The sequence below is a fragment of the Orussus abietinus genome, unplaced genomic scaffold (assembly GCF_000612105.2).
Source record: "Orussus abietinus isolate OABI.00-Male unplaced genomic scaffold, Oabi_2.0 scaffold1, whole genome shotgun sequence".
Classification (NCBI taxonomy): Eukaryota; Metazoa; Arthropoda; class Insecta; order Hymenoptera; family Orussidae; genus Orussus; species Orussus abietinus.
The window spans coordinates 4,129,097-4,152,716 of record NW_019396017.1 but is presented as its reverse complement, the minus strand read 5'-3'; the positions used below and the strand labels follow the sequence as shown (position 1 = coordinate 4,152,716).

Sequence of the window (23,620 nt, the reverse complement as noted above, 5' to 3'; positions counted from 1 at the left end):
ACACGACCCGCGAACTCGCGGGTCTGGGTTGCCCATGACGGAGACTCTCCGTCGAGGGTACTTGATCTTCGATTGACATAACGCGTACTCGAGCTCGAAGGGTCAATTGCTTCTCGATAATCCCCAAGTTACCTTTTACGGAAAGTGGCACCAAAGTTCCCACCTTTGAGTTTGCCGAATATTAAAAATATTTCACGTCCAAGGAAATAATAAAATGCATAATCGAGTAATTTTGCAATGTGTGCTTCTTTTAGGAAAATTCAATTTGCGACGCTTTCCGTTAAGTTTACAATCTAAAGATTTTTTATTAACTAGTCGACCTACCGAGCAGTCTGGAGAAGTCACCGAGCTCGACGAAGTATTACCTTCGAAAGTGACTTAAAAATGGTCAACTATATATGGACATCCACGACCAAGCGAGGACGTTTTAATGCGTATACGCACACGCGTTCCTTTCGAGCCGAGGTTCACGATGCCGACTTCGATCTCGTGTAAGTTTCGTTTCTTCAACGCCGGTTTTCAAGACCATACTCGGATAATGAGGCTGCGACATGTTTCGTTGTATACGTAACATCTGCGAAAGCTGTACAACTGACTTCGATTTTCTCGATCGGCACTGTAAGATTTTATAGTACTTGGATGGCTATGAAAGAATTTCACTCTTTATACTTATTTCTATGTATACATGGATTAATCAAAGAATCATAAATAAATGAATGAGATCAATGGTAACCGTAACTTTATAAAAATGTATTCCATAAAAGCTGTAACAAGTGATATAACGCTTACAGTATACACGAAAATAATAAAATAACATACAGGAAATACAGACTTCCCATTACGTACAACTAAGGATGTAACTAAAAAGTGTCATTATTCTGCTTTGGGTATTGACGAAATTTACTTACAAATTGTATGGATTGCAGCCACAGAAATAATTGATTTATGAAAATATCGTTCATTCTCTTTTCTAGTTTGAAAATATTTCTTCTCATTTGTACCAATCCTATCACTCGTGTAAGTTACACGTGCAATGTGTTAAGAATATATTTGAAATAATTAAGGTTTTATGGATGCAACGGCTTTCTTTGCTGCTTCGTCTAAATTGTTAGCAGTGAGTATAGGTAATCCAGAATCGGCAAGAATCTTTCTTGCCTCTGCCACGTTCGTACCTAACAATAAATTATAGTCTTTATATAATTCATTTAAGATAAAATATCTCTTTGGTTTACCCCGATGCCTAAATGGTGATTTTGTATCCGCTACTTAACTTACCTTCTAATCTAACAATTAATGGCAATTTTAATCCTAATTTTTTAGCTGCAGCAACAATTCCTTTGGCAACGGTGGCACAATTAACGATACCACCAAATACATTCACAAGAATTGCCTTGACTTTAGAATCTACAATTATACAAAAAATAATTTAGTTCATATTAAATATATTTAATCAATGAAATTTTATATTCACCTTCAAGAAGTATTCGAAATGCTTGATAAACCTGTTCCTCTTTCACGCTACCCCCTACATCTAAAAAGTTAGCTGGTGTTCCTCCATTCAACTTGATTATATCCATTGTAGCCATTGCCAAACCAGCTCCATTTACTGTGCAAAAAATGTCACCAGTGTACTACTGTCCTTACATTCACAATGCATTGAATTGATAAAAAAAAAAATTTTTAATATCAACCTAAGCATCCTATATTTCCATCCATTCCAATATAGTTTAAATTGTATTTTGACGCTTCCACTTCTCGTGGATCTTTTTCACTATTGTCTTCCATAGAAAAAATATCTTGCTGTCTAAATTGTGCATTATCATCGAAAGATATCTTTGCATCGACAGCAATTACTTGTTTGTCCTTGGTCTCTACAAAGGGGTTGATTTCTAATTGCAGTGCATCAATGTCTACAAACAATTTCCATAAATTTTTTAATTCTTTTATTGCCTTTTCTTCAAGATCTTTCTCATTGAAACCTAAGAAGTTAACGATCTCTTTGGCGGTATCGTCGCTAATTCCAGAATAAATATCCAGAGGTAAAGTTTTGATAAGTTCAGGAGTCTTTTTAGCAACAGACTCAATATCAACTCCCCCCGATGGAGAAGCAATTAAAACTGGTCCATTATATTGTCGATCCATTAAAATGCACAGATAAGTCTCACGTGCAATGTCCACTGACTCTGCAACCATAACTTTATGCACGAGTATTCCATCTTTTGAAGTCTGTTTAGTTACGAGCCTATGGCCCAACATATTCTTTATGGTATCTAGCACAGCATTCGGACTATACAAAAAACCATTACAAAATAAAACTAAGTATTAACATGATTATCATCACTCTTATCTATATAAAAAAATTCAGTACTTACTCTTTGGTAAGATGTACACCACCTTTAAATCCATTGTCGAACCAACCTTTCCCACGTCCACCAGCCAAAACTTGAGCCTTAACGACATATTCGTCTGCATCTAAAGTAATATAGGTTCCCAAAAAAAATAAGAAGACAAGTAAAAATAATAAATTGAAAATCATTAATTAAGTATGATAACAAAACAAAGTACTAACGAAAGTTCTCAAGAGTTGACTTTGCTTTGTTCAGGTCATCAATGATACAAAAGTTTTGCACGGAGATTCCGCTATCTTTCAGTAACACTTTACTCTGATATTCCAGAAGATTCAAATTTCTGACCGATGTTACACTGGTTTGTGAAATTTTCTTTAAAACATTCGAAGTGTCAAAGATCTTACGACCGAAGAGCCTCGACATTTTTAACCTTATTTTCTTGGTTTTGGAGTAACAGTTACTATTTTCGTAGTAGCTGGATAATTTGCATTTATACTCGCACTGATATCACGTAACTAGGTTATGTGACTTGTACGGACTTATCTACCGATGGCCTTTAAAGGAACTTTATCTACAACAAAAATAAAATTCGCACCACATAAAATACCGGCTGCTTGTGTATTTTTTATTTTCTTTCCCGCCAGTGGTGGTAAAGGAAATATTAGATTACCTCAGATGTTGATAATCGTGACGCTCACTGGCATGCACGAGGGTAGTGAACAGCACATCTTATGAGAAAAATGGGAACTGGAATAACAAGGGAGTAAGACCGAAGTTCTACTGTGTCGTGTCAAGACGTTGCGAGTAATAAACCAATCAGAACTGCGGCAGACGTGACACGTGATATTAAGCGTAATTCTGATTGGTTTCTCACCACCTGACGCCTTTACGCGCCGCATTTTGTGTGACACCCGACGTCGGTAGTGAGACTCCGGCTAAGTTACCGACGGCTTTGAATTTATTGAAATTAGTAGTCTAATAAAAATACGCATGGAGTTGATGATCTTCCGACATTTTACGTCAATGTTCGTTCAACTTTGATATTGTTGTATACGGTTGTATGTAAATAGATGGTCGTAGTAACGTAACGTAGTGGCTTAACAATGTTTGTTTTAATAATGTTGTAATATTCGAATCCCATTTTACGCGAGAATACTTTGTTCCTCATTTTGTATGTTGGAACGACGCAAAATCCGCACTATGTGGTATTTTCGGTTAAGAGAGAAGCCTTAACAAGGTATCTGAAGACGCTCCGGTTAACAGTAAAAACGGAATGGCCTTTAAACAAATTCTGTGCTTCGGCCTAGCCGTGTTGACTGTGGTGCGTGTTAAAACTGACGATGTGCGAGCAACCAACATCAAATGTCAGTTTGGCAAGCCCATGCGTAAACAAATTGATGCAGAACCTCTAGCTGGAACATGTCTCAGAGACATTGTTCTCCAACTGTCTAAGACACTTCGCTCGATTGGTAACGAAGAGCTAGGTGTTACTGCATTTCAGGAGATAATTGATAAACTGGAATTTGTAAACTTTTCGGAAGGCTTAGACGTTAGACTTATGACACTAGTCGATAAGTTGAATGCTAAGTTGTCTTATTATGTTGATTTATTGAGACAAAGTAACGACGTCATACAACCAATTCTGTTGAAGACACGGAATCATCCTAGCTATTCTAACCAAAATATTCGAATGGATTTAATGCAGGGCAGAGTCTCGGACATCTGTGTTCAAATCTTAGGAGGTATATTTTTAAATCATGTATATTTGAAATTAATTGATTTTTTAAGTTAAGTAAGATTAATTTTGTAAGTAAATGATTTAATAGCGAAATTGTATTTTGTCCATTTCAGCAATGGCAAGCAAATTAAGAGGACAGGATTGGAAATATTTGCATGTTCTACCGGTGAGTCAACCTGGAACCATGTGTGGCCCTCCTAGTCTTGCACATAATATTGGACCGTTGCTGCTGTCTCAGTGCAGTCGTCCAAAGAAAATTATTTTATTACTGGAGCACGGAATGTTTATGTCAGATGGAGATGTTGCTTTGGCACAGACTATGGCTAAAACAATAATCGACATGTTATCGGAAATTGACTACGCAACCGTTGTTGGTCTTGCAGGCCGTGGTTCGATACTTTGTAAAGACACTCTTATGAGAGCGACAGATATTACCAAGTATCAACTGGCTCGACATATCGACACCATAACACGAACTGGTAAAACATGCTTATAAATATATTTTTGCATTGCAGCAGAACGTACTTAATAAGTTTTATATACTTTTGTTTTAGATTCAAATCAGACGTTCAGTATAAATTTTGGAGCTTTAACAAAAAGTTTAAGTGGAGAAGTAGTTGTCATCCACATAACTAATACATTAAAGGATATAACAAATGTCAAGGATATTGTCAATTCTCTTTCTTCAAAGACATTGGTTGCATATTTACGCACGATTCTTATTCTTTCTGGTATGTATAATATTTAACTCCCTTTCTGTGGATTAAGTTTTAAATTGTATATCGTGTCATTTTATTTTCAGACTTGAAACCACATGTAAATATTAAGGAGAGTTCTAAAAATGGAAGTATTATTACGCTGCCAACGCAGAATGTACTTGGATATGAAATTGCGCGACTTTTTTCTGGTTTGAAATGTACCAATAACCAAAAAAAAGATTATTATTTATCTGATCCATATTTTGAACCATATAGTAAAGCAATGACTCTGTCGGTTGGGCAAATAACAAATACTGCTCTTCTCTCCCTGGATGTTAAATTACGGGATTTCCTCGAAGATATTACTTATTTTAATGCTGGTCCAAATGCTTATGCAATTTTATTTGACAAAAAAAAAATAGTGTGGATGCATCAAGATTTTCCACGAATGGATACCATGTTAGAGCAACCACTGAAAGTTTATGTACAAGACATCGAAAATCTGGACAAAAAAATTGTAAACAGAATGATTAATGAAACTGAAGGCAAATTAGAGACAAGAACAAAATTAAACATTATGGTACGATCATTATTTACGATAATTTTTATTTCGAATATTTTCTATGAATATATTTCTTTTTTTTTTGTAGAAACATTTGAGATGGAAACACTTGATTTATGGAGATTTGATAGTATGTATAGTGTCTAATGGCAAAGGAGAGTTATTACCGTTTGTACAGTCTATATCTCCTTTACCATCGAATATTTTACATCATCGACTCGATCTCATGTCGCAGTCCGTTGTGAACAAAGACACTCTTTGTACGTATCAGAATAGAGTTGCCACTTTGGGTAAGTAGACACAATTGAATGTTTAGAGCTTTCAATACGTTTTCCTTTCAAGAATATAATAGTCTCTTATATTTTTAGCAACAGGAGTCGTTTATCTCTCACCGTGGTGTTTCCAATCTCCAATGGAACAGTTAAAGCTTTTGGAAACAGGTTCAGCAGTGACCGTTCAAAGCTACATGGCATATATTAAGGACTTGACCAGACTTCTCGCAAATCCAGGGCTTCATCCATCTGTTAGACCTGATGTGGCCACATTGGCACAGAGTTTAGACCATTTTAAGCGGCGGCACAAAGAGAGCGCGTTAAATAAATTTATAATAAGAAGGTGTGCTACAACTTCAATGTACTAAAAAATATTATTTGTTACATCTAGTGTATAATACCTAACTATATATAAATTCGCTTGTTTATTAGGTACATTGTCTCAGCAGTCAGCGGAGTGTTAGAAATGTATCCAGGAATGGTGCTGGACTCGGGGCTGGATCCCAAGAGACGAGCATGGTATGGAAAAGCAATGGAACATCCTGGGAAAATCGTTCTAACGACACCTTACCTAGACGCAGGTGGGGCAGGCTATGTGGTTACTTTGAGTCACACCGTTTATGAAGGTCGCTCCGTTGCACTTCATTCAAGCACCGATCCCCTTTTGGCCGTAATGTCTATGGACATTACAATGGGATACATTTCAAGACTCCTATCGGAAATGTTCCCTTTCTGTAACGAGGCTCGCGTGAAGTGCTTCTTGATGGATGATAAAGGCTATTTAATATTTCATCCTTCTTTATTGGATCCCTCCAGTAAAGTAGAGCAACAACATTTAACGCACAAAGAAGTTTTAGTAGCCAACGATATATTAAATCACGAATTGTTTGTTAAGAAGAAGTTGTGCGCAAGTTATTTAGATGGCACTACGCAAAGGTATTACGAATTCAATACCTCCTTGGAGGAAGTTCTAACGAACATAGTTCACGGAGAGCACTGTGTAAGGTACCAAATTGCTGCTGTACCTGGAACAAATGTCTTCCTTGGTGTTGTCAATGTGACTACACCTTGTAATCTACGTAGCGCGTTCTGTCCTTGCAGCACAGTAAGTGAATCGCTTAAAATAATTACTATCCACGTTGCGTCCTAAATAAAGTATATTTTTAAATCACTACCGAAGAAATATTTTTACAGATGGATAGATTGTGTCTAAATTGTAAAAGAATGGAACAGACCGAATGCGAATGTCCTTGTGAGTGTTCCCTATACTCTTCGGGTTGTATTCAACCGAACATCAGTAGTTACGAACCATGCCAAGCTCCATATGAGCAAGGTGCTACGTTGCAAACACCATGGGCACAATTAACTTCACTAAAACCATGCCCATCGTTCAACTGTAAAGCATACGAGACAGAGCGCGAATGCCTTGGCATAGTTGGGTGTCAATGGTGTCACGTAGATAGCGATGGAGAGACTCCACTACCAATTCCATATTGTTCCGACATGTCATTATGTTTTAGAGGAATTTTTGGATCTTTGATACCATATAGCGATGGAACCTACAGTAAGTTACAACGTTTCTTCTATTTTTTTGTTTTGAATTAAAAATTAATAAAAAATGAAATACATTGGAATTATTTTAGCACTTTTTAATTATTCCGATTATAAGAAAATACTTTTTCCAGATTCTCAGTCAACCGATGAAGTCATGACTCGAGAGTGGCCTTCCGTAGGCCCTGTTGCTGGAGGAATCCTGGCTTTAGTATTGGTTCTAGGTGTAACTCTCTTTTGCTATAGGCTTCGGAGTATACAATCAGGACTGGAGCATCAGTGCTTACATGTGCATCCCTCTCCTGATGCATTACGTATGTCACATCTAGATGGAGATGTCGAACCTATGGAAATGGATCAGACTAAGAGTAACCTGGATTCCCTTCTTCGGGAAGGCGTCGCACCGATATCGCCCTACAGAGTGTCCACTAATTACAGAAGACCTCCTGGTGGTGATAGCGACCACGGATATAGTACTATGACACCCCATGACGACTCGGAGCAACAGACGTTCGCTGAACCTCTGCTGATCGTTGGTGGCAATGCCGAACCCGATTTAGGAAGACAAGTTACCAGTCCTCCGTCTCCCACGACGCATCTGGGGTCACCTCATCATGTCCTAGCTCCAGTCACCGTTCATCGCAATATGGAGACGAATTACTGCTAACAAAGATTTGTGAGACAGTTCTGTAAATGAAGAACAAGTAACGCCAATGCAAATATTAATTTCCAGTTATTAGTTGATTAAGTCGTACTGAAGATAGTTTTGAAAAACTACATTTCACGATGAAAGTAGAGAGCGATCGCTACTAGTAAGTTAACGTGAAACCTATTAGAGGCTTACAAGAATCTGCTAATTCAATATAATTTAATATCTCGGTTTTTTCCGAATAATAAGAAACTGTAGATATTAAATTTTGCCGAATTGCAAGTTCTGGTGTATTCCCCGGTTTCAAACATTTTAAGATGATCATTGCACAAAAACATTTGTATATTAAATCATAATCATGGTTGATATACTCATTTGCACCATTTGATTCATTCTAGCGTTTTAATTTCACATAAAGATTTCGATAATTCGTAAAATGTTGAGTAACGTAACTCGACTGAACTGAATGACAATTGGGATAAAAATTTGAATACGTTCACGAATTATTCATTCTTCGTACGGAAATGCATCGATTAGTTTTTATCAGTTTTACACTTTCCGACTCGGTATATTTACCGTACAGAATTATATATGTTAAATAAGTTTATATTCTATTTAAAGTTATTCAACGACTATTGTATGATTATTTATAACGAAGACTTTTTAAAGATATTTATATGTTCCGCTCAATGCAATTGTTCTAATGTCTCTTAAATGGTAGGGCATTACTGCACGCGGTATCTCAATAATCTTTTGATTGTTGATACAATGTAAATATTGTGTGAAAGGATCGGAGTGAAATCAAGATCTGTATCGGCGCGATGTGGATATATTATTACTGACAATTAACGAGAAAGGTAGGGTTTAAAGTACTCTTGCTATGAAGGAATTGTACAATTTTTTTCACGTACATGCGTTTTTTATATAAAATGGGCTTCAGAGATAACGAGGAAGGGAACAAGGAGACTGAGAGTACACCTAATAACATATTCCAAGGAAAATGCCTAAAGGAATTTATACAACAGAGCAGATGAATTTACATATTTTTCTGTACAAGTACTGCATAATTTTTTACCGAGTCTCAATTAGAATGTACACCTGTGAAATATACTAAGTAATAATTTAATGCAGCAATTCAGAAGAATTCGTTAAACTAAGAGTTACTATCAACATAGAAAGGTGCTAGAGAGGGCTTGTCGGTTCTCTCAAACTTATTGGCAGTATTTTTTAGATTAATCGGAAATTATTAGCATTAGCATAAAAATTCCAGAAGAAATAAATCCTTCGTGGTAAATAAACAATGTAGTTATTACCGTAAGTTGAAGCGTTATTTAACTCATGTATTTCTTAATATTCATGACAAAAATGAGGCGTAAAATTACTGTCGAACGATCGAACGTAAATTTCTCCAATATTCCTGAAACTCGTAACATTTAGGAATTCGTAATTAACTCGTTAGTCATATGGCAAATGAATTAAGTATTAGCGTAGCTACGATACGTTTTACACCGTTTTATAATAATTCCTACGGTCTCGGCAGTTCCTTGTCTTGCCAATACCTTACTGCAATTTAAAATCTGCGCGAATGCATGATCATCGTAAGTAATAAGGCATAATGTCGTAATTACTGCTAACTCACTGTACTCGATGTACACGATTTTATACATTTATCTGTATTTTTATTATTAAACAACTTTACAAAAAGGGACGAGGATTTTGTAATGATAAATTCTCCTTTCCGAATATTTCTCTAGTGCTTGTGATAGATTTTGCTCTAAATTCACGGTTGCCGCAAGTAGAATATTTTCATTGGTTCATTCATACATTAATTGAATTTATAACGGATTTGAAAATAAAATTTTACCTCTTTACAAGAGAAACAGATGAGATTTGTGAGAACGGAGGAAACACGTTAGCCAAAGAAAGCCGTGGAAGACGAGATAGCAGTGAAAGAGTAGCAGATGCGTCGTCTCTGAAAAGCTAAAATTGAAAAGGGCGTTTGAATTTGGCAGGAAATATACAAAGGGGTCCGACCATCTAAGTATAAAAGGCTACCCTGTATTACAACGAGGTCCTGCCTTTCTCCTCTGCTTTAGTAGCCTGAAGTATAAATAGTATGCACGTTCAGCAGTGGACTACCAAGCAGAGGCGAATGCAGACGATTTTATTAGTAACCGCATTACACTTAGAGGTACATTCGGACGAAAAACTGACCGTGCTTAAACTAAGGGACGAAGTCTAGATTTTTTCTCAGGACAACGAAGCCCTCCATGACCGGCGTCAAAGGTATATATTCCTCGGTCGCTAGCTCCGCTCTTTCTCCATAGGCCAGCAAAACTGGGGTGGTATGGGTTTGGAAACCTGTAATTGTCTTTGGCTTGCCGGCTTGGCCAACTACGTCGACAGCCAATCCGACTCGAACGGGAACTGCCAAGGGTGTCAGTTCTTCGTCTAAAGTGACGAGCATTCTGGGTTGCATCGCGGTTGCAAGTGTGTACAAAAGGTAATGCGACCTACCAAGGATTACTGAAACAAAATGATTCAGTTAAAATATTTGCAAAGAGATAAAGACAGTAAAGCGTAAACTCTGTTGCTAAAATATTGACTCGCTAGTGACATGCACTGAACTTACTATTTTTGACATCGAGAAAGCCAATTAGAGTAGCCAACAATCCTGCCAAAGCCACGGGACTTAGAAGTTGTCTATCGCTGTGATAAGGTGACAAAGTGAGGGTTCCCTTGCCAAGATGTGTCAGTCCTTGCGCAATGCGCACCATGAACAAATTATTTGGATCTTTAGCATGAAATTGGGCAAGTTGCCTTAACATTGCCGCCAGTCTTGCATTGTTGGTTCCAGCACCGACGAGACCCATTGCGAATATTGCATTATGCGCCACTTCAGGATCGCTATCGTGCGAAAACTTGGACAAAGTATCCAAGATATTTAATTTCGGATTGGAGACCGAAATAAGCCCCAAGGCTAGAGGTACGGTACGTCGAATAACTGGTTCGCAATATCTGAGTAAATGACCAAAAGTACGATATGCCATCTCGGTTCCAATTTCTTCTCCCATAGCTATAAGAGCAATTCCCAAAACAGCAATTGCTTGTCTAGAACTTAGGTCTTTCTCTTTCTCCTCTTTTTTTTCCTCCTTTTTATCTTTGTCTTTACGATCACCTTTCTCTTCCTTCTCGTTGCTAGGTTCGTAGTGTTCCGAGCAAATGTGCAGTAACTTTTGGATCTTCAGTACGTTACCAGTTCCAGCGAAAGCACAGACTTTTATTAAAGTTTTGGACATCGATTTAAATGGTTGTGGAATGGCTTCCAAAGCATCCATTATTGCTCCGCAAGATTCTTGCTTGCCAAGGAAACACAGACCAAGGGCGAGAGGCAAGAATCTTGCATAAGTGTCTTTTAGGTCAGTCTCTGACTTTTCCAGTAATGTCTGTATGATTGCAGTAGTAACGTACTTATTACAGGAACCAACAGCAACCATTCCTAGGGCTAGACCAGCTACACCGATTACTTCCCAACTGGACTTTGGATCACTGAGTACAGGCGTCAATAAAGTAAGCACAGCTTCACGATTGGAACCAGCATAAGCCAAACCGAGACCCACTATCGCACCAATGCGCATGGTATTGCTATTGTGCAGAACATAATCGGAGAGAAGAGCTAATGCTGGATCGCACTCATTTCTGACGCCGCAGTTGACGATACCGCATGCCAACAGTGCTCCTGATTTTATGTAATCTTCAGAAGAATATAGATATTTGTCAATTGGTGTCAAGCCCCCGTCGACATCCCATAAAAGAACGAGACCTAAAGAGGCTGTTGCACTGAGCATACCGTGCTCTTTATTTTTGTACAACCATTTGTTGCCATCTTCAATTAAGAGCTTATCATGTCCAAATGCAGCATTTACAAATCCATTTACAAAGCTAGCTGCAAGATTTTGCCTGGCCGAATCAACCTGTCCACCACCAAAAGCTGGCCTTGAGTTTTCTAAATGTGACTTATACACATCTTCGGGTGTCTTTGGTTCCATGATGTCCAACTCACGAGCCAAATCAAGAAAGCGATTATTCAAATGTGAGTTTGACATTATCTCAACGAGGTCGTCATAATCAATTGTTGATTCATGGAGCTCTAGGAAGATCTGTTGGCGACCAAGCATAAACGCCAATTGCTTTTGAACAGATCTGCAATCAAATAATCTCTTGCAATAGAAGTAAGGATTAAATTAAGGAATGTATCAATAAGAGATATAGAAATTACTTACGGGTCTGTACAGGTAGTGAAGATTTCTTCAATAAGGGACAAATCATTCAGCTGCATTGCAAGCCTTATTGCTTGTGGAAATTGACCATATTTTCGATATAATTTACATGCTACATGGAGGAGAGTAGTGTCTTCTAAATCAGCTGCATAAGGGACGCAGCTGGTAAGATAAAGGCATACTCGTTGACAAGCACTCTCGTCAACATACTGTTCCAGTAAATCGAATATCTCGATCTCCATTACTAAATCACACGCCTCTGTTTCTGCATTATGAGCCATGTTATAAGGAACAATTTCATGAACAAGGGCTATTAATTTCTTGCTCGCCTCTGAATTCGGGTCTTCTGCTTCAACTCTCACTAGTTGGTGCCATTCTGCTGCAAGCTCTCCGGATAAATGTCTCACGTACTCGTGCCCCCATTCACCAATTACCAAAGCCGAGCCAGTCAGTCTATATTTTAAACATTCTCTGCCTTCACCCATAGTCATGGCAAGGACAGAAATTATATCGGAACATAATTCTTTTGACTTCTTGTCTGTAATCTTATTGTACACAGCTTTCATGGAGTCATAGTGGGGTCTCATAAATTTAAGAGGTTTCGGCACACTGGTCATGGATGTCGTCGAAGCTCTTATTTGCGATCGAAGGGATTCCAATGCAGCAAAGTGCAATGCTGTATTAGGATCTTGTAGACGCTCCACTAAATTTCCAAGCTCTTCTTGGAGCAATTTGTCTTCCTCTGACTAAAACAATAAACAATTCATGCACAGATTATAAACTGAAATATACGGTAGGCATTGCTTTAAACAATCCAAATCATCCCAACAATGCTCGATCGTCACAAACAACACCCCCTTACTGTACATTTAGAACGGAAAAACTTACTAAATCATTCTTCTCTTCCTCTTTTTCATTTTTGCTGACTTTTGTCGGCTTAGCCTCCGTCTTCGTACTTTCCGGCATTTTACTCGATTTCTAGACAAACGCGTATACGAAAAGACAAGACGTATACCGTCCTCGGTACCCGTCAAATTTTTAGGTTACGCGTGCAGAGACGGTGATGTGCGAGTCACCGTGACTTCCAGCGCCTCTACCTGTATGAAATCACTTACTTGAAATCAATTCAACAGTTTCACAAAATTTGCAAAATATATTTTCTAATGAGAAAACGGAAGGTGCAAAATACGTTACATGTTCAATAAAATAATGAAATGCACTCGAATAAAAGTTAATAATACAATTTCTACTGAAATTTATTAAATGAACTTCAATTTACCCGCGCAATTATTATTTCGAACTTGAGACAATGAACTTCCTTCAGGCCGATATTTCATTGGCACTGTCATGCAATAGATGTCGTACTTATAACAGAAAAGAAGAAGTCTACAGAATCAGGTGCTTACGCTTACAGACTCTGGCACTCTGTTCTTCGATCTGCTATTTTCTGGTCCACGAGAACACGCCATGCAGTACGAACTAATGCGGTATTTCGCGTTTTAGCCAGCGAACAGCAATCTAATGTGTCTAATCTCAATGCTTGAACTAACCAGGTCTAACCGCGTTCGTCCGTGTCGGTCGGTGTGTGGCGACCAAGGTAAACTGTCGCTGTCAGGGAGATTTTCTTCGACGTTTTTCGTTGCCTCTTTTTTGTGCTCGTAGTCCTAGACGACATCCTTAAGGATAAACGTTACTTACCTGGATGCGTCGAGTTTGGAGTGCGAAAGAAACGCGGGCCAAGTTGGCGTGTTTTCGTCGTAACTCAGAGTAGCTGCTCGGAGCTGGTCTCTCGCCTTCGACAGAGTTTGCTTTTTCGCATCTTTTACGAGTCGTGAATTTTGTTCGAGCAATTCTACGGTAAAAGGAACAGAAAACTTGCCTAATGTTTGAGGTTTCTTGTCCGAAAAGCTTGACCGGTAAGTTTTCTCTGTAAGGATTTAAAAACATTTTTTAACCTATTAATTTAGCGCAACCGCGTGTCTTTTATTCACTAAAATTGTTGCATGTAATCGCATTAGATTCTGAATGAGTTTTCTGTATACGATATCATGTTTTTAAGCAAACCATAGTAGTAGGACCTAATCGGGTTTCCGAAGTAGTACCTTGATCTTTAGGAATTCAACGCTTTACTTTTTTATTCAGATAGACAGTAAATGAATTAAAAATGTATTGGAGTCCGAGCATTATAATAAGGTTATAGTTTATCCGTCGTATATCTAAAAATAAAATGGCAATTGAAACTACTTGGCAGTTCAGAGACTTAATGGTTATATATAGTTCAGTGGTATCATTTAATCATGCTCGTATTCCATTTTCTTATAAAATTTATTTCGTTTCAGAATTTTGTCAGCCATAATACTTAATTTGGAATGATGTACAAAGGAAGTTTACGAGTGAAGGCTGCAGAGATTGCAGTATGATAAATATTTCGGAAAAGGTTTAATATTATGTGGTAATACATGAACATCATATAATGAGAAAAGAAAAGTCAGCATATTAATATATCATGGAAGTAAATGATACTTCTTACTTCAGAAAAGTTCGTTAATAACTGGCATGCAACAAGATACGTTCAACATTTCTGTATCGCATGGGTTCCTGTTCATTATGAGAAATCTGTTAACTTTATGAAATTCTATTGCCAAAGTTTATAACATGAGAATAACAATGCTGTATGAAAACCATATATTCGAAGAATGAGAATCGAGATCGTAGTTATTACCGCAGCCATTAACAAGTGCTAAACGTTCTAAAGAATGACTGCACATTAAAAAAGAAAGCATTTGTTTTATTGTCGAAGACAGTAGATTAAATGAGTATTCGTTCGATACCATGATTGCTTATAAATGATGCCCAAGAGCCATTTGTCGTGTATCATGTATTTAGTACTTCCTGTATTTACAACTACATATTGCCAACCAGCAACAAGCTAATTGGGGTAATTTTCCCTGAACCGAAGATTTACCGTATCGATCCAATTGCTTCTGACAAATTGTACAAAATCATTTTAATAAAATTAAGAAGAATAATTTGGTAGATTGTACGGGAGGCGAGTTAAAGTTGAAGGTGTTGTACCTGGTAAGAATTTTAGTTTTTAGTTACGAACAGTACATTATTTGATGCTTATAGTTTTTATTATTTATATATTGATATTTCTTTTCATTTATTAGAGGTACACAAAGAGAAAGTCCTAATGCTGACAAAAAGCATATCGTATTCTGACACCCATAACGAAGAAGAGTCATCATATGTAACAATCAGCAATGGGCCCTACCGTAAGTAAATCAATTGATATAATAGATCAGTGTAATAAATAATACATTTGTTGTGAAAGGTATACATCAAAGTTGTCATATTTTTATATATGATTACAGCTTATGTAGCAGAGTCAACCAATGCAGAACCCAAGAAATACAGTCATAAATTAGAGGACGTTTACTTTGTTACTCCGATTCTCTGCACACATTGTAAGTTTAAACAATTAAATATTAATGAACGTAGAGCGATAGTCTTTGAGGAATTTTTTTTAAAAGTTTACTTACAAGTTGAATCATGACGATAATTAATCGTTACTGGAACTCAATTTGACATGTAAGTAATATCGACTGTAAAATTATGTCAATACGTACCCTTAAAGAAATTTATTTTAACAGAGAGTTATGTCCATTGTAATTTTGGCCATTATTTATAATATTACAAATAAAATAATGAATGCCACAAATATTTAATGAATTTATTAAATTACTTTTAGGACATTTGAATAAAATTTTTACTCTGTTTCCAGGCGAGGACTACATTTTTGGTACCGGAAAAGTGGGTGTAAAATGCGCAGGTAAGAGACTTCGATACATCGATAAAAAGTAAAGCAATCAAGGTCGGAAATTCTCAGCGAAATGTTCTGCCGAATTTAGCGAGGAAGGTCGAGGTTGTCCAGTGACGAGATTCGCAAAACGAGGCGATTTCTTTGTTCCCCTTTTGTTTGCGGATTTGACTCATCACTTTGAATACGATAAAGTGTCGTCCCTGACCAAACTCACTGTGCAAGTGAGCGTTGTTACTCACAGTCGACAAGCACACAAACTTTGGGACCCGTAATCGGTGTCATCGAAAAGTCGGCAAAGTTATCGCCTAAGGTCCATGTTGACTTTTTTGATTAACGATCTTATTATTTCGGTCACGATCTGGGGGGGCATCGTTATCAGTTATTCATTTTGATATTATTTAAAGGTTCTATCCACGTTTAAAGAGATTGCCGTTTATCGCGACGATGCGTGCTCGGCTGATTCGGTACAAGGATTCATGGCACTAAACTAACGTAAATCTATGAGGTTGCATCGTGGGGATTCGCTCTACATTAATTTTGGGACTGGTCTCGTGACCGAAAGCTACGATCTCCCGATGTTTGGACTTTCTTTTATTTCTCGGCGAGAGGACAGCGGTCCGATTTGCTATCCACAAGGAGAGATCTTGGAAGATACCTAGTCCCTCGTAATCGGCGGATAATGTATTTTTTATTCGTTACGACCAGAAACGTTTAATCTTTACGAGAGCACTTGGTCGTCGCGTTCGCGCGTCCTTATCGGTGAAGCCGTACGCGTGACGCGCGCTCGCTCGCGAATCATCTCGGTGCCAGATGTCGAGTAATATTAATGCCACGATTTTTTATCGAAAGAGGCTATCGTGGGATGCGAGACGAGAAGCGAATAAAAATGAGCTCTCCCCGCGACGCAACGGCCATAACCTACGGCGTCGGCGATACGTCGTCGGCGCGTAACGTGGTTGCAATTTTCCAGGACAGGTCCTCGCATAAGACGCGAAACTTTGCGGCCGAAAATCTTAGCACAATTTCCAGAACGAAACCCTAGACCCGTTGCCATTACGCGCATCATATTTGTGGGAAATCTATCGGCGATAAATACGAGAACCGTGGCGCGGGCACGAGTTGATTTCGAAGTTCAGAGTATAGGCGGGCATTGGGCGGGTATCACCTGTTTATAATGTGTTGATTATACTCGTAAACCGTTCCCATTACTTGTAATACGTCGTATATCACAGGGCTATTGTACATGCAATATGCGTGCATATTATCGCCTATCGAGTAGTTTTATTATGCTTATAAGTAGGAGTTATCGTTAGCCGCAACGTGCCGTACATCAAGCAACACTTATATCAACGTATATCAGATAGAATTCTCACGTATACAAATCACAATTATCGTTGTGACTAAATTGTCGTATGTCGGACAAGTATGTTGCACATATATATATATATAAACTTCATTCGCGTCGTTGCTCGTGGGTTGAGTATTGCGTGATTACGCTCTTTAAACCCGTGGTTACGTGTAGCGCGTATTAGGTGGGCAGCAATCGGATCTCGGGATGTAATTTTGGACGTGGAACAATTGGCAATAGTAGTATTTTTATAAAAATTTTACGGATGGCGCAAACCTCCGTACTCGCACGTAGGAATTTCAATGCCGCGATTCGTGGACGCGCCTCGGAAGGCGTCTTTGGGTTTCGAGTTTACGGATAAGAAACGTCCATCGGGCCCGATCTCACGCAAGGAGAAACTCGAGAAGGACGTCGGTAGTTTCCCGATTGAAAAAAAGAGAGAGAAAAAAAAAAACGACCCAGACTAAACATCTCGACCCGCGTTCTTGAAAGTTTGCTTATACAAGTGCCGGTGCAATTTCCATTGGGCGCTCCACGTCTCGTTAATTCGCGGTCGATCGTTACCGGGTGATTTGCGATTTCGCGTAGCGAGGAACCCCGGATTAATTCTTGCATCTTCCCCGTGGCACGCGGCGATATTTTTTTTTGAGGGAAACGATCCAATCGCTTCGGTTCTCCCACGGGGCTAGATCGACGTTATTTCATGGCTTCCAGAAATTTCCCATAGAAGACCACGAATTCGAGATACGAAAATTCGGGCCCTGGAAACGACGTCGGATCGTTGGTCCAGTCGTTTCGTTTTGCTTAGTTTATTTTCCCTCCCCGTAAGGTCGTTAAGCCGAAAGGAACCCTTCGGGTCACCTCCTCGACGACCCTTTCGTTAACCCCCGCGATCGGAGCGGTCCGAAGGGCGTCGCGGCATCCGAGTACTCGCGAAGGGTACCATTCGCCGAGCGTGAAATGTAAGTCATAGACTTTGGGTCGCCGCTAGCCGACCTCTTTGCGTAACGCGATTGCCCGTAAATCTTTATTCCGTGGCTGTACGAAAAGTTGGCGTGATCGAGAGGGGCCACGGGAGGGGAAGCAGGACCGTGCGCGAGTCGGCCGACGGCGCTGCGAGTGTCGCGACGGGAGTAGTTCGCGACTTCGGCGCGGAAAGCACCGAGGGCGCCACCGTAGCATAGTAACAGGAGTACTCGTACAGTTTCGAGTGTCGGGTTCCCCCTCTTCGACTCCTCGCGTTCCCTCGTTCCAGCTCGATCGTCCGTTTCTTTTCTGAAACTCTCGACCCCGCGCCCCGCGTTCCGTCCTCCCCCGGCATGGCTCTCGCGCCAGGGTCGCCCCCGAGCCTCCGGGGCCCGAGCCTCTCCCTCGGAGAATTTGGTGGAAAATATTTTTCCGGAATAGCTGCAGGTCCTCGAGGGTGCCCGGCGATTCACCGAGCCGAATTAATGGCCGAAAATGGATGGAACGGGTGATCGTGGAGATTGGTAAGGGATTCGAGAAAAAATCTCACTGGTGGGATTGGATTAGCGATTCCTTTGGGGTTATAGGCAATTTTCAGAGGGAGGACTTTATACGCGGGACTTTAGAAGTGGACTCGCGTTCCTGTATTTCTGTCGAATTTAATCACCTCTCGTGCCCTCGTTACCGCCCGCTCGATCATTCCATTTGCATCCCGTAGATATTTATCTTGTATCTGCCGTACAAACGGGCATTTTACAACTTCACTAATGGAGTCGAATAGTGCGCAATTTCCCGAGCGAATCCGACTTCGATCTTGGATCATTAGACGCGAGCGATTCTAACGACAGAAATGCCCTGTCGGCAATGTCTCGCCGATAAGAGCGAGTCATTATGAAAAGTGGGCAAACTGCATGCGCGATAAATGATCGCTCGATCGATGAGAAAAAAGATTTCGTATCGCTGGTGGCCTCAGTTTGGCGGCATTTAAGCCCAAAATCCCGGCACCCTCCGGTGTACTAAAATTACGATAATTATTTCCACATGTGTTATACGAAACGGGCGGCCTGGAAACGCAAAGCGACAGTAGTAAAAGTCAGTTGGAATAATTATTGTCACCGGTAAAAAATGCTCTCCGGCGCTTTATGTGGCACCGACATGTGTTCAATTTTCTTAACGTTAAAAATACGACCTTAGACAAAATTCTCTTGATTCCCCTTCGCTTTGACGCTCGACGTGAATATTTATTTATTTATTTGGAGACTTGGGGTGGTTCGTCGATTCGGAAATCCCTCGAGGCGCGGTTTGGATTTATTTCGAATTTGCAACGTAATCGGCGCTTTTGATGGTTCCGGCCTGGAAGTTGGAACGAATCTAGACCTGGTGTTATCGGCCGACCTATCACGCGATATTCCATGGAATTTACGTAACGTTCACACTTCTAGGGGTGCGAACGAGCACGAGGGGAGGAGCTTGCTTATTTTCGAATGTTTATGGCTAACATGGTACAGGAAGTCCCGGACGGTAACGAACATAAGCATGCTTAAGCACGTGAGAGTTCCCAGTCACGGGCTGGTCGTAAGTTGGTCCTAATCGAGACTTTGTTGCCACTCCACCGGATGGTAGTAACTACTTTCGTACCTACGATCTCCTCATTCAAATTGCAAATGAAGAGGCTAGAACTCGAGGCTAGAAAAAAAATATTTTTTTTATTTATTTAGTCGGTCACTCGTCAAAACGCCAGTTGCTATTTTAGGAAGATTTGCCGAATCGATGGCATGAATTTTCTTAATTCTTGCATTTATTCCGTTTCTTTTTTTTTCCATTCATTTTTTACTCCCACGAAAAGCATCTCAGAAATGTCCGGGGATATTCTTCGGGAGGAGAGTAATAGCGAGTGAATATTTAAGTGGCGCCTCAATTTTTCTCTCTTTCTCGATCTCAGCGATTTATATCGCAACAACCGATTGGCTAAGCCAGCACTGCTAAATCCTCGCGATAAATCAGTGATTTTGCGATCGTCCCCGAAACGAATCGATTGCGAATTGCGCGATGCCAAAATTAACCGCGCCTCCTCCCGATATCCTCAAATAATTCGATTTTACATTTTCCATTGCGCGAGACTTGCATTTCGCGTCGTTACGGAATTTTATTCTGTAATCGCTTCGATCACGGAATTCCATAAATTCGGTCGAACGTCACGCTTTACCGTTGTTATAACGTAGTTCGTCCAATGTTTCCTTATACGTTTCCTATAACGTAGTCGAGGAAGGGCGAGGGGATGGCAAAATAAGCCACGATACGAAGGCAGGACCGACGATAAGGACGCCTTCGAACGAGTTTTTGGCACTAGACGATGGAACAGGAGGAACGGAGAGGGAGAAGCACGGTTGCGTTTCTCTCTTTCTCTCCGAAGAAGTCAAAAGAAAAAAGAAGAAAAAAAAAAAAAGGAGGTCGGACGATACGCGACAGTGCTGTAGGAATGGAATTTTAATCGCTAAGGAAAAATGCGATCACCGGTAATTTTGGAAGGCGACCCGACCTCGTCCTATCCCTCTTTCTCTCCGTCTCTTCTTTCTCGCTTCTTTGCCTTCTTGCCCGTCACTTTTTGTTTCTCCCCGGCCGGCCTCTTTTTCTTCTTTCTCCTTCTCTCTTTCTTCTCCCTTTCGCGAGGCGAGGCTCGCCTCGAGCGTTTCCGCGAGTCTTCAGCCGGACGGCGCGAATCGCCGGAATTCCGGATTTCGTTTTGCACTAATTTTGGATTACGTCCATTTTGTTTTCCGAGTCCGTTCGCACGGTTAAGCCGACCGTTTCGAGGCTTAATTTGCCCGGCGGTTGAGTTCGCGGTAACGACTCCGCCCGAGGAGGAATAACTTGGAGTTCGTTGTCGAAAATCGTTTATCATTCCGGGATATGAAATAAATGCGTCCCCTTTGCGAGGAATATCCATAAATTCGCCGCGAGAGCTTTCAAACACCCGTTAGAATAATTCGTCAGTCGTACCGTAAGTCACGGTAACGAGATACGACTATTTACAGACCGTTTCATAAAATAAATATAAAACCTGCCCTCGAGATTGTAATATGATAGGTATAATTACTAACGAGCGGTCGCAAGAGCAGTGATTATAATAATGCTAAGGTAATGCCACATCGCGATAGTATTTCCCTTACCGTCGGTATGGCACGGTATTAAATCATAGTGCACGTACGTATGTATATGGCAACATCGGCTGTAATCTGTACTCGGTCCATTAATCACGCGACTACGGTGGAACCACCTAACTCGAATGCTATCTCTACTTAACTCTTGTACCTATATCTCCACTTAACTCCTGTAGTTATATCTTTACTAAACCCTTCTGGCATGGCTGACCACGGATATGAACAAATTAAACCACGGGCGGTTTTCAAACTTTTCGCTTCTTGTCCCTCCCTTCCATTTTCCTTTCCCTGTCCCTCTCTCTCTCTCTAGATCCTGCCTTTTCTCCCTCCGTGACTTCACTTTCGATGTACGATGTCCCGTTCTCTCGTTCCGCGTGCATACTTTTTTCTCCTCCTCGTGGCTACTATTTTAGAAGCGGCATCGATCACGATTATCGATTAAAAATAAATCCGTCATGTTTCCTGGTAACCGATCGTGCCACTCTAGAGGCTCGTTTTTGAAATTATAATCCGACGACGGAGTCTTAGTTGATAAAAGTTTGAAGGTTCGGGCACGTGGACGTATTTCGTATATCGATCGTGATTTGCAGCTCGTCAAATAATGGGCGGGTCTTCGCGGCATTTAAGTCCCATTGATTTCGGACCTTTCGCGAGAGTCATCTTGTACGTATATATATATATCCGTTGCGTAAACGAAACACGAAGATTATACGTCGGGGGTCCGAAAGGTGTCGCCTTCGGTTGGACGTTGGAAAAAATCCATCTCGTTGTCCTCTTTATCGCTCGAGAGAGATTTTTCGAATTTTTGGCTCGGCTATGGCTCCCTCGATTCGACCCTCCAGGGGCCGGACGTTTTTTGATTCGAGAGACAGAAGAGGGGCAGGTGGTTTCAGGAATTTCTGACAAAGTGGAATTGCTCGTAACACGCGAATCCAAGGGTTATTTCCACCGTCGATCCCCGTTACCTTGGACACTTGGGTGAACGAACGGGAGCAATTCGGACCTCGGAAATGCCCGAGAAATTTTCCACTTACGTTCTCGCGCGGTTCTTTTACGTCGACGGGGTAATTATATTTATTTTCGCCCTCTTAGCGGGCGCGGATTATCGCTCGACGAATCGATCAACGTCGTTAGATTTAATCCACTCGGTTGCCGATTAATTATTTATAACCGGAAATTCAAGAGTAATGTCGATCGCCGATACGTTAGGTATTTTAACGAATTAATGAGGGCGATTCGGGTCACGGAAACGTATTTTCCACCCCGGTTAGTTAGTTATTAACGAAACCTTGAGGATACGTGGCGGGCGGCATAACTTCGGACACGAAAGTTCAAAGGTTATTTCTCATCGATCGCGTTACCCGGGACACCAGGGTGAACGACCACCAGCGGTCCGGACGTCGGAAAAGTGGGGAAACCTCTTCCGAGGGGGTCGGTCACTTGATCATGCAAAACTTTGCCGATTCTATTTATATCGAGTCTCTTCCATGAAATTTCGTATTTCAAGGCGATATTAAATCTGCCGGCGCCTGTATGAACAAAATGTCATATTTAAACCCATTCGAAGGTACGCACCTCTCCGGGTATTATTTACGCAATGCCTGGATAATATAAAAAAATGGGGGAAATATTGCCAGGTATGTCAGGTATTACGAGGGTTAAAGGTGTACTTGGAAAGTGTCGGACCATGTCCACCCTTGTAATCGGGGCGTATTTAATGCACCGGCGCTTCCGTATTTCCGGAGGTAGAGGGGACGTTAAGAAAGAGGGGGAGGGTCTGGGAAAGAACGAGCCTTGGAGGGAAATCCATGCAAAACGATTCGATTGGAAGTAGGCGGACAGTCGTGGTCGGCATTTAGCTGGAACACGCCCCGTCCGACTGGACGGAACGTAAAGGCGAGAATAACGACTCTCCTACTCGTTCCCGTGGTATTCCGAGGATAAATTCGGCTTTACGTAAAGGGACATACTTTGGGAGAATTTATTCACCTCGAGCCCCCCGGGTCCGAGGGCCAACCCGGGGTGGCGATTCGCCCGCGAGACCCGGACAGCTCGGCGAAAAAGAAGATTCCTCCCGAATCCCAGGGTCGTATTAATTTGGCCCTCTGGTCGGAAATTCGATCAACGACCCCGCCGGAGAGAGCTAATCGCGTTACCGGAGGCTTCTGCTCTGCCATTTGGATTTCTCTACGTGTCGTTCCAAAGGGAATTTCATCTTGCTTCT

At 40.6% G+C, this 23,620-nt stretch overlaps 4 protein-coding genes across 6 annotated transcripts in view; 2 read left to right on the top strand and 2 right to left on the bottom strand.

Annotated features, from left to right (window-relative positions):
• Positions 1-238: 238 nt before the first annotated feature.
• Positions 239-3,155, bottom strand: LOC105697947 (succinate--CoA ligase [GDP-forming] subunit beta, mitochondrial). Of its 3 annotated transcripts, none has more exons than XM_023434750.1 (7): positions 2,570-2,771; positions 2,373-2,472; positions 1,692-2,287; positions 1,472-1,606; positions 1,276-1,404; positions 909-1,172; positions 239-616 (listed from the first exon to the last, which is right to left on the bottom strand). In XM_023434750.1, exons 1-6 carry the CDS (start codon positions 2,769-2,771, stop codon positions 1,060-1,062), a joined length of 1,275 nt encoding a protein of 424 aa, XP_023290518.1. In that variant the 3' UTR covers positions 239-616; positions 909-1,059. The 3 variants fall into 3 exon arrangements, with proteins under 3 accessions (XP_023290518.1, XP_012277122.1, XP_012277123.1); XM_012421699.2 differs by lacking the exon at positions 239-616 and adding an exon at positions 3,019-3,155 and having other exon boundaries at positions 718-1,172; positions 2,570-2,919; XM_012421700.2 differs by lacking the exon at positions 239-616 and having other exon boundaries at positions 718-1,172; positions 2,570-2,967.
• Positions 3,156-3,328: 173 nt separating this feature from the next.
• Positions 3,329-9,394, top strand: LOC105697944 (VWFA and cache domain-containing protein 1). The gene is made up of 9 exons (XM_012421696.2): positions 3,329-4,090; positions 4,200-4,565; positions 4,641-4,817; positions 4,889-5,364; positions 5,435-5,636; positions 5,715-5,961; positions 6,051-6,723; positions 6,813-7,182; positions 7,304-9,394. The coding sequence occupies exons 1-9, from the start codon at positions 3,622-3,624 to the stop codon at positions 7,834-7,836; spliced, it is 3,513 nt and encodes a 1,170-aa protein (XP_012277119.1). The 5' UTR covers positions 3,329-3,621; the 3' UTR covers positions 7,837-9,394.
• LOC105697946 (26S proteasome non-ATPase regulatory subunit 2) lies at positions 8,818-13,183 on the bottom strand. The gene is made up of 5 exons (XM_012421698.2): positions 12,987-13,183; positions 12,102-12,844; positions 10,451-12,021; positions 10,033-10,344; positions 8,818-9,798 (listed from the first exon to the last, which is right to left on the bottom strand). The coding sequence occupies exons 1-4, from the start codon at positions 13,062-13,064 to the stop codon at positions 10,043-10,045; spliced, it is 2,694 nt and encodes an 897-aa protein (XP_012277121.1). The 5' UTR covers positions 13,065-13,183; the 3' UTR covers positions 8,818-9,798; positions 10,033-10,042.
• Positions 13,184-13,690: 507 nt separating this feature from the next.
• The window catches only part of LOC105697945 (phosphatidylinositol 3-kinase regulatory subunit alpha), a 41,061-nt gene continuing 31,131 nt past the window's right edge, over positions 13,691-23,620 (top strand). Inside the window, exons 1-5 of the mRNA XM_012421697.1 lie at positions 13,691-14,014; positions 14,438-15,176; positions 15,269-15,373; positions 15,473-15,565; positions 15,883-15,930. Of these exons, the coding sequence (XP_012277120.1) occupies positions 15,292-15,373; positions 15,473-15,565; positions 15,883-15,930 (223 nt within the window). The 5' untranslated portion in view covers positions 13,691-14,014; positions 14,438-15,176; positions 15,269-15,291. The remainder of the gene's footprint in view (positions 14,015-14,437; positions 15,177-15,268; positions 15,374-15,472; positions 15,566-15,882; positions 15,931-23,620) is intronic.

What these genes read in the sequence shown, in the direction of transcription:
- LOC105697947 (XM_012421699.2), bottom strand. Translation starts at nt 2,771, where the DNA reads ATGTCGAGGCTCTTCGGTCGTAAGATCTTTGACACTTCGAATGTTTTA. An exon ending in GGTGTACATCTTACCAAAGA is followed by an intron (nt 2,288 to 2,372) that starts GTAAGTACTGAA and finishes TTTTTTGTATAG; the next exon opens with TCCGAATGCTGTGCTAGATA. An exon ending in TGGAAATATAGGATGCTTAG is followed by an intron (nt 1,607 to 1,691) that starts GTTGATATTAAA and finishes TTTTTTGCACAG; the next exon opens with TAAATGGAGCTGGTTTGGCA.
- LOC105697944 (XM_012421696.2), top strand. Translation starts at nt 3,622, where the DNA reads ATGGCCTTTAAACAAATTCTGTGCTTCGGCCTAGCCGTGTTGACTGTG. An exon ending in CGACACCATAACACGAACTG is followed by an intron (nt 4,566 to 4,640) that starts GTAAAACATGCT and finishes CTTTTGTTTTAG; the next exon opens with ATTCAAATCAGACGTTCAGT. An exon ending in CACGATTCTTATTCTTTCTG is followed by an intron (nt 4,818 to 4,888) that starts GTATGTATAATA and finishes TTTTATTTTCAG; the next exon opens with ACTTGAAACCACATGTAAAT.
- LOC105697946 (XM_012421698.2), bottom strand. Translation starts at nt 13,064, where the DNA reads ATGCCGGAAAGTACGAAGACGGAGGCTAAGCCGACAAAAGTCAGCAAA. An exon ending in AGGAAGAGAAGAATGATTTA is followed by an intron (nt 12,845 to 12,986) that starts GTAAGTTTTTCC and finishes TTATTGTTTTAG; the next exon opens with TCAGAGGAAGACAAATTGCT. An exon ending in CTTTCTCGATGTCAAAAATA is followed by an intron (nt 10,345 to 10,450) that starts GTAAGTTCAGTG and finishes ATTTTGTTTCAG; the next exon opens with TAATCCTTGGTAGGTCGCAT.